The sequence below is a fragment of the Protobothrops mucrosquamatus genome, unplaced genomic scaffold, assembly GCF_001527695.2.
Source record: "Protobothrops mucrosquamatus isolate PMUCROS unplaced genomic scaffold, P.Mucros_1.0 scaffold902, whole genome shotgun sequence".
Taxonomy (NCBI): Eukaryota; Metazoa; Chordata; class Lepidosauria; order Squamata; family Viperidae; genus Protobothrops; species Protobothrops mucrosquamatus.
The window spans coordinates 603,009-613,217 of NW_015387154.1; the positions used below are offsets into that span (position 1 = coordinate 603,009).

At 36.9% G+C, this 10,209-nt stretch overlaps 1 protein-coding gene across 1 annotated transcript in view; it reads right to left on the minus strand.

Moving 5' to 3' along the window:
- LOC107290465 (inactive N-acetylated-alpha-linked acidic dipeptidase-like protein 2) overlaps nucleotides 1-7,670 on the minus strand; it is an 85,350-nt gene extending 77,680 nt beyond the window's left edge. Inside the window, exon 1 of the mRNA XM_029284753.1 lies at nucleotides 7,060-7,670. Coding sequence (XP_029140586.1) covers nucleotides 7,060-7,535 — 476 coding nt within the window. The 5' untranslated portion in view covers nucleotides 7,536-7,670. The remainder of the gene's footprint in view (nucleotides 1-7,059) is intronic.
- Between the last annotated feature and the right edge of the window lie 2,539 nt (nucleotides 7,671-10,209).

Here is a 10,209-nt window from a genome sequence, read left to right on the forward strand (position 1 = left end):
CAACTAAGATGATCAAAGGCCTGGAGACCAAAACATACGAAGAACTGCTGCGGAACTTGGGTTCAGCTAGTCTAAAGAAAAGAAGGAATAGGGGAGAGATGATAGCAGTATTTCAGTATCTGAGGGGCTGCCACAAGCACCAGAGGGCAGGACAAGAAACAATGGTTGGAAACTGATCAAAGAGAGAAGCAACCTGGAATTAAGGAGAAACTTCCTGACAGGGAGGACAATCAACCAGTGGAACAGCTTACCCCCAGAAATCGTGGGCACTCCATCACTGGAAATTTTCAATAAGAGACTGGACAATCACCTGTCTGTGATGGTATAGGTTCTCCTGCTTGAGCAGGGGGCTGGATTAGAAGACCTCCAAGGTCCCTTCCAGCTCTGTTCTGTTCTGTTCTGTTCTGTTCTGTTCTGTTCTGTTCTGTTCTGTTCTGTTCTGTTCTATGAGGCAAGGTTTATAACTAATGTGTTCATGGAGTTTTTCTACATAATTGTGACTGTCAGTCTAATATATGGTGGCAGAAAAACATTACAAGCCAAGAGATCTGTCCAAGACAGAATTCAAAAGTTTTAACTTTTTGACAGAATTCCCTAACATGTTATAAATAGTATTACAGATTAGTTAACATATACTTTTAGGTTCACTGGGTTTCAATGAAACTTTTCATGAATCACCCCCTTGAGGGTCTTTTAACAAAACAAGGTGCCCCTCCTAGTTTCCAGCAGCAATGACAAGAGATCATGCCTTATTCTATGCTGGAACCCAACTCAGGTCCCTCATACTTCTTGTGCTATCAGCCCATTCTACATAGACTACCGTAAAGTAGGCCTCCCAGATAACTTTGTTTTTTCTTTGGTTAAGTAAAACATCCTGTCTTCATATCTCAAATCTCTTCACTGAAGAAAGTCCACATTGTTTCTCAGAGGTTGTAAACCATTGTTCACATATTACAATCGAGGCTAAGTTCTTAATCTAATAGTGACCTAGAGTTGTAACTAAAAAGATGTTGCGTCTGAAATGGAAGGGAGAAGGGAGAAGGGAGATGCGAAGGGTGTCCCTTTTACATTCCGGAGGCAGATGAGAGGACAACCAGCTGGCCTCAATTATAGTGGTGATGGGTTCACAATTAGAAGGCCTGAAAGACCAGTTTAGGAACAGATTATCCTGCAGAAGATCTCCCTATTTCATACAAACTTGATAGCATAGAATTCTTCTTCTTCTTCTTGTGCCATATCCATTATCAGACATTGGCAATCATGTTGGCGATCCTGTTTTTATCAGCAGCCACATGAAAAAGTGCTGCTGAGTTTTGTCCAAACCAATCCCTTAGATTTTGAAGCCATGATGTTCTTCTTCTGCCTGGACCTCGTTTGCCTTCAATCTTTCCCTGGAGGATTAAATGGAGTATGCTGTATTTTTCTGGGTGTCGCATCACATGTCCGAAATATTCTAATTTTCGTTTTTTAATTGTTTTGATGATTTCCCTTGGCTTTCCCAGGCGGCTTATCACCTCCTCATAGCATAGAATAAAGATATCTAAATGTTGGACGAGTTGATCCTTAAATTTTGTTTTAACTTTGTGTATATAATATACAAACTATTAGTATATAATTAGTATATAATACTAATTTAATTTTGCATTACCCAAATGTAAGTCACAGTAATGCATCCAGAGGAAGGGAAGTGGCTTGCAATAGGTTCTTCCCACCCTTATCATTGGGATCAGCAACATACAGATTAAATAAATAAATGCATTGCTTTCCTGGAATGAAAAGTTGGAAGAGCTCAACCAAAGAAGATGTTTGGAGTGAGTTTTCTTAAGACAGCATGAACACAGTAACAGGAACCATTTAAGGACAGGAACTGTTAAAGTGCAGGTATGGCTGAGTCCCTCAATAAACAGATAATATCAATGTCTGGAGCTTATTTTATTTACTTCCTAAATTAAGGCATCACAAAACTCTAGAAAGAACAGTTTGTTTCATGCTTTGCTTTGCCATCTAGATGCAGGACAAAACCCCTGTAAAGAATTGAAGAGACACATCAGCTGGATGCATTTAATGCATCAAACACTAGGCAGCTCATCTTATTTGACACTGGAAGCCATGATCAGGATTCAAATCTAATCCTCTGTGTGTGTGTGTGTGTGTGTGTGTGTGTGTGTGTGTGTGTGTGTGTGTACATGCACGTGCACGCACGTGCACGCCTTTGAGTCAGTGTTGACACCTGGCAACAGCCTGGATAAATCCCTGCAATTCCTTTGATGAGTTTTTATTTAAGAGGTAGTCCTGGATAACTGAGAATTTCCATAGACATTTAAGAGGTACTTTGCCATTCCTTCTTCCCGGGGCTGAGAACGTGTGACTAGCCCAAGGTCACCCAGACTGCTTTGTGCCTAAGGCAGGACAGGAACTCACAATTTCCTGGTCTAGCTTAGTGACTTCACTATTACAACAAAGTGTCTCACTAAATCTTTTCCTTCCCCTTCCTTATGTCTCCCATGGTTTACGAGTGAATTTTCCTTAGATTATGAGGGAGGAGCTTCATCTACTTCTGTCCTACACAAGGCTTTCAATCAAACAATACTGAGCAAATTATACAGAGATGCCCCTAATCTGCTTTAGCAGTTGGAGAATGGATAACGAAAGGAGGGAATTGTTTTCTTGCCAGAATTTCTGAAGTGGTTTTGTCTGCACACCTCATTAGGAGGCAATTGTCATTCCCTTACCTTGCTGTCATGCTTTTGATATTTAGCTCAGAATGACTGAAAATCTAGAACATCTAGATCAAACCTGGAAATGGATAACCCTGAAAAAAATGGCTAGCCTCAAGCCATATTCTAAATGGAAATCAAACCACATTTAAAGTACTGCAGATTCAGAATCCAACAAGAGCTTCAAGTAGGGAATTGAGTAAGGGATAACAAATACACATACCTTGCTTAATAGTAGCAACTATGAGAGGGATCTTGGAATCCTAGTGGACAGTCACTTAAATATGAGCCAGCAGTGTGCTGCAGCTGCCAAAAAAGCCAACACAGTGCTAGGCTGCATTAAGAGAGGGATAGAATCAAGATCATGTGAAGTGATCTTTATACTTTACACTTTACAATGCCTTGGTAAGGCCACACTTGGAATATTGCATCCAGTTTTGGTCACCACGATGTAAAAAAGATGTTGAGACTCTAGAAAGAGCACATAGAAGAGCAACAAAGATGATCAGGGAACTGGAGGCTAAAACATATAAGGAACGGTTGCTAGAATTGGGTATGTCTAGTTTAATGAAGAGAAGGACGAGGGGGGACATGATAGCAGTGTTCCAATATCTCAGGGGCTGCCACAAAGAAGAGGGAGTCAAGCTATTTTCCAAAGCACCTGAAGGCAGGACAAGAAGCAACAAATGGAAACTAATCAAGGAGAGAAGCAATCTAGAACTAAGGAGAAATTTTCTGACAGTTAGAACAATTAATCAGTGGAACAACCAACCTGCCTCCAGAAGCTGTGAATGCTCCAACACTGGAAGTTTTTAAGAAGAGACTGGACAGCCATTTGTCTGAAATGGTATAGGGTTTCCTGCCTGAGCAGGGGATTGGACTAGATGACCTCCAAGGTACCTTCCAATGTATTATTATTATTATTATTATTATTATTATTATTATTATTATTATTATTATTATTATTATTATTATTATTATTATTATTATTATTATTATTATATGCACACACATAAACATATATACATACATACATGCACACACATATACAGCATTTTTGCTCTGTGTCCAATACAAATAGAACAATTATGCTTACTATGATTATAAAAGATAAAATTCTGAAAACTTGGGCTGTTCAGTTTGAATGATTTTGTAAATGAATGATTTCTTATTTCTGTTTTTGTTGTTCATTTCACTAGCTCAGGATCTTATTTTACTAGGGAGAAATGGCATATTTTCTCCCACATAGCTCATGGAAACAAAAGCTCCTTTTGTACATATTAGTTTGCTTAACATCACATATTCAAATGGCTTATTGATTTAATCTATTTTCCAGATTTGCAAAATGCACTGAATCATAAACTAACCAAACCACTTTCTGGATTAACGCAACATAAGCCATATGACAGTAAGCCAGGCTAACCCTTCCCAGATTAACGAGCAAGTGGTGTGAAGGAAGTTGCTAAGTGACTTGATTAAATGTGCAGTGAAAAGTGAGCCAGTGCATATATTATACCAAAAGCAGACATACAAACCTGAATATGTAGAAGGTAGGTTGATATAGTGAAAAAGGCAATACAACATTCAACTTAACCACCACACCCCCTAGCACAACAATTCACACATTCAACAGGGCTAAATGATAGACTGGGGCATCCACTGGGGGATTTCTAAGAAGGTCAAGACTTATCAGGTGTAAACAACCAGAACCACTTGTGAATAGTCTTAAGCATCAGCTTTATTTTTAGTCACCTATATTACAAGAATCTCTCCAGATTAACTGCATTCCCTTGAAATGGTCAGATAAAACTTCAGGGATTCTGGGGCAATAAGGTCTGCACCATTTTCAGCAGTGCAAGGATTCTAAGCTCAATCCTTTTTTAACACTTTCCTCCATTCTAGCTGGAGACTTCACCACTAGATGGTGACCACAGCCATGTGACTGAATCCCTGCTCTTTGGTACAGCTATGCAATACTCCTTTTTGTACAAAATGAAAAGGGCTTCATTTTACCCTCGAATTTCACAAAAGTTGGAAGGTAAGCACCCTATGCAAAGGCTTAGTTTAATTCTACTGTACGAAGTACTATTTTTCAATGACCATTTTTTTTATTCTATAGTTGAAAAATTCAAACAAGTTGACCTATGTCAAATTCAGCAATTTGTAATTCAGCCTCAGAAACATTAAGATTAAATATTTTATTCTCACACAGCCAATGAGAAGCAAGATGACAGCAAATCTGAAGGTTATAAAAAACAAAGGACAGCGAAAAACACACCAGCAAATAAACAAACAAACTGCAAGGCAGTTTTTTTTTAAAAAATAGCACATGTTCTTGAATCACAGTAATTGCTGAAATCTTTGATAATGGCTTCCTACTTTATTCAATAAAGATTATTTATCTGTAGCCCCTAAGTTTCTTCGGAATAGGCCTAAGGGATTTATTTCTTCCTATAAAGTGAAAGGATATCTAGAGATATTGCTATGAAGATTCACTTAGCAATGTTCAATAAATCTTGGCACTGTTTAATAAATCCATTCCTTACACAACCTATTGTTGAATGGCTATGTTCACAAACACACTTAACCTGATCACTGAATAAATCCATTCCTGAAATTGCATGATACATTTTGGCACTACAGCTAAGCAAATAGGATGGGTTTGCACAGCGCGCTTGACAAAGATACATCTTCCAAGTTAACACTAATCAAATCAATATTGTGTGGATGTTCCAAGCAGAACTTTAATGGACTTGGTTAAATGCATTTTTATAAACACAGCCTAATTTCCTCCATAAAAGACCAGCATTATCTTTGCAAAATGTACTTCTGGAAAAAGAACCATTATCAAACAATAAAATTAATGCAGAAAGGCAATAAATAAGCCATTAAGTAGAAATGTTCAGTGGCAAATAAATTGATAGAACTCACTTGCCTATATACTGTATACAGTGATGCTTAGAAGTTTGGGAATCTTTTTGAATTTTCAGTGTTTCACATCTAGGATAAAGGTCTTATGCTGGAAGTGTTTGCCTTTTGCCAAGCATAGCACTTCTCATCCAGCCAAAATATTCTATTTTAATGTCATTGGTTCACAGAACATTCTTCCAATGTTCTTCTGATATATCTGCATGATCTTTTGGAAATCATAGATGAGACTCAATCTTCTTTTTGGAGAACAGTGACTTTCTCTCTGCAACTTGGCCCTACAGCCTATTGTTGTTCAGTGTTCTACTAATGATAGTCTCGTGAATATTGACATTCACCAATATAAGAGAAGCCTTAAGGTTTCCTAGATATTACTTTTCTTTGAGTCCTCCTGGATTATTATATATCTTGCTCTTGGTGTGGTTATATTCAACCAGTCCTGAGAATGGGAAACTAACAATGTATTGAATTGCTTCCATTTATATACAATTTGTCTGACAATGGTGGAAATACCTGTGAAGTCTCCTTTATTTGAACCATGACATGTTTCCACATACTTGGGTTGTGAAAACCAAACTTTGATAACAAATATCCAAAATTCTGTTCTTTAAACAAGGCAGGACCCCCACACTCACACCTGTTCATTGGAACACCTGACTCTAATTTCCCCTTCAAATGAAGTGATAATCTGAGAGGTTTACATACGTTTATCGTGCATACATATATAGCTTTGGATCATTTCCCTCAATAAATAAATGAGCAAGTAAAATATTTTTGATTCATTTGTTTAATTGGGTTCCCTTTATCTACTTTCAGTATTTGTGCAGAGAGCAGATCATATTTTAAGTCATATTTATGCAGAAATATTGAAAATTCAAAAGGGTTCACAAACTTCTACCACACCTACAGATATTCAACAGGTCATTTCTATTGATGTATATTCTCACAATGTGAAAAAAAATCTTGCTGTCGAAAATGAAACATTATTAATCATCCAATGCATGATAAATATATGGTAGTTGTATGTCATCTTCCACTGATGATCATTTCTGTCCACTAATTTGGTTAGAAAATTTGAAATTACCCCTTAAGCTACAGTATGATTAAAAAGTGATGAGAAAAAGATATATTCCCTCAGAGAAAGAGACATTTTATCTAGCTTTGGACCCAATGTGGCTGCAAAGTCTTGCTTTCTCCCTATTCTGAATTCCTTATTTTTGGCAGAAGATTCATATTCCAATCTACCTGATAGAAGTTTTGCTGTAGGGATAAAATGAAAAATACCTCCATAGAGATATTTTTCCTCATTTTCCTTGAGCCCCTATAGAACAGGTGAAAGATAAACACAGTAATAAATAAAACAAGATATTTTTGACAACATCATCCAACTAAAAAGGAGGAATATAACATTTACCTGAAAATGTCTGCAAGATCTTTTGCTCCGATATCTTCAAGAATATCCTGAATGATGGCAGGATTACTAGCTTCTGAAGATGTTGGTAAAGGTGGGCATTGTGCATGTCCATAGTAGCCTATCAAAATCCCCAAAATAAATAAACTTGTAGCGGTGCAAAATAGCTTAAATATCCAGCAAAAGCTGCAGCAATTGGTCTTTGGTGGATGCTGGGTCCGGTGAGAAATATAATCTGGATCTTCCTGGAGCCTTTCAAATCTTCCTTTGGGAGATACTGATGGCTGAATGCACTCCGAGTCAGCATTTTGCATACTCTCAGTTGGTTGACGGACTGCTCCATCCAAAGTAAAATGGTCAAAGCTCAGCTCCTCCAGTTCTTTCTCCATGTCCCATTCTAACTCCAGGGAAGTGGCTTGAAGGTCTTCACTATCTAAATACTGTGCATTCTGGTCCGCATGGACTTTTTGGTAAGCCATCCTTTTACCTATTGCATTAAATATGGATAATTACAAGGTCTACAAACTAAGATGAAAGCTTGAAGAAGCAGGATATATTCAGCCTTGAGAAGAAAAGACCAAGGAAGAAGAATAGGATAGCCATGTTCAAATGCCTGGAAAAAAATAACACAGAGAAAGGTCAAAACAGGATATAAAATAATAATAAAAAAATTACACTACAAGAAGGCAGATTTTTGTTGAGGTAAGGGGAAAAAACCCTTCCTAAATAAAAGAGCAGTTTATTTGCTCATCAGATCCATACAGCCACCTATAAAACTATAAAACTAGTTAAAACAAATAAAACAGTCATTAAAAACAAATAAATACATTAAATACATAAATTAAATAAATTAATAAATATAAATAAATCAATTATCGGATATACAGTATCCAGTCTAATGAAAAGACTGATTAGGGGAGACATGATAGCAGTGTTCCAATATTTGAGGGGCTCCTATAAAGATGAGGGGGTCACGTTACTTTCCAAAGTACCAGAAGGCAAGACAAGAAACAATGGATGGAAACTAACCAAGGAGAGAAGTAACCTTGAACTAAGGAGAAATTTCCTAATGGTTAGAGCAATCAACCAATGGAATAGCTTTCCTCAAAAGTTGTGGGTGCTCCATCACTGGAGGCTTTCAAAAAGAGACTGGACAACTGTTTGTCTGAAATGGTATAGGGTGTCCTGCTTGAGCACTGGGTTGGACTAGAAGATCTCCAAGGTCCCTTCCAATTCTATTATTCTATGTTCTAAATATTAATACAATTAATGTTGTTAACATAAACTTTATAAAATTATAATATATAAACACAAATGAATAAGACAAATATAAGTAAGTTAAATGAGGTATCAATTACTCAAGCATTTGGGTAGGTGGATGTGTTAAAAGAGAATGTGTAATCAGTTATTGGGATGATAATAATTTGGATTCCCAAATGGAGCAGATTTTAGAAAGGGTGGCCAAAATGGCTCTTCCTACTCTAAGATTCTAAATGTCAATGGCATGTTTCCTTTCATATCTGAGTCATCTCAGGCAGCAAAATGGACAGCATAAAATTTAATAAATAAATAAAACATCTCTTTTTTTAAAAAAAATCCTTAATATGCAGGTGGAATATAAGCACCACTAAGAGATATGTGTCAGGATCAATGGTGGGATTCAGCTGGTTAGCACCACTTCGGCAGAACCGGTAGCTAATTTTCTGTTGCCCAAGGCCAGAATGGATTTCCAGAAGTGGCATCCACACAGAGAACTGGTTCTTCACATATCTGAATCCCACCACTGGTCAGGATCCTTTCCTGAATGGATGGATTTCATTTTTACAGAATTGCCAAACATTTAATTGACAATATATATATGGAAACATCCAATTACTTTATTTTAAGCATTTGCTAATTCAGATATCAACCAGTTCCTTTCTGCTATTATTGTGACCAATAATGTAATTTCACCTATTTTTCTTATTTACTGAACTAATCAACCATTTTTTTCTTTCATTCTTGGTCCATTTCCTTATGTCTCACATGCTTTAAATTGTGAGTAAAAAGAGAAATACTCCTTTGAAATGATCTTGATTCCTTATGACTAACTGAAGATATCCAAATATATTCATGGAGGAGGAGGAGGAGGAGGAGGGAGGAAGAGGAGGAGGAAGGGAGAAGTAACAAGTATATTGTACTGGTAAAAATAAACAATCTTATTTAAGGCCCCTATAAATATGAAACATTGTCTTATGATAGAAATTTCAGAATGACATTCCTTTATCTTCAATTCCTCAATAAAATGCTGTCTTCTGGATATGGTTCTTTTTTTTTGTTTGTTTGTTTTTGTAACCTGCATATAGGCATATGGTTCTTTATGACTGATCAGTACACCTGGAATTTATTCTACAGATCTGATTTTGGGGGGTTCATACTTTTCCCTCTTCTTTCACCTGCCTCCTATTTTAGATGTATGGAAACCGTGTCTCAACTGATATCCTTCACAAAAATGGCTTCTATAATGACAAAGTGGAAGGGTGGCAGTTTTAGCCTGTTTCTATCTTAACAGACATGCCCTCAACGTAGAACTTTGACCTCTAATCTAAACATTCAAAATCAAGTCTCAACAAATCATTTCTAAATTGACTTCAGGGATGAGGCCTTGTTTTCATTCATAGTTTTGACTATAGAGATTCCATCACATAAGCAGTGGCAATTTAACGCTTTTCAAAAAGAAGACAGACCCATCAATTAGAATGTAACGCAAATACAGATATTAACTCCTCAAAGGGGCCCTTATCTGAATGACACCTGCAACACAATCCCCATCTCTTTTTTGTAATCTAGTAATAGTTTCCCGCATCTAAGATCCATCTTCCAGGTAGCTTCATGAATGAGATAAACTTTGTTAGACACTAGCAGCACAAAAAGGGAGGAGTAAACTCTTCTCCAAACAGGAGAGAAAAAAAGATTACAAAGCATATCAAAAATAAACAGAGACGACCAACTAAAATGAAGGTGGAAAAAGCATCCAAAACTGTCTCAATGCATAGCACCTAATTGGACAATCCTAATTCTTTACAAAGACTTCATTATTTCAAAATCTGTGTCCTCAAACACACATACACAACAGCTGAACAGATCTGCAGATTCCCCACCAGCAACATAATC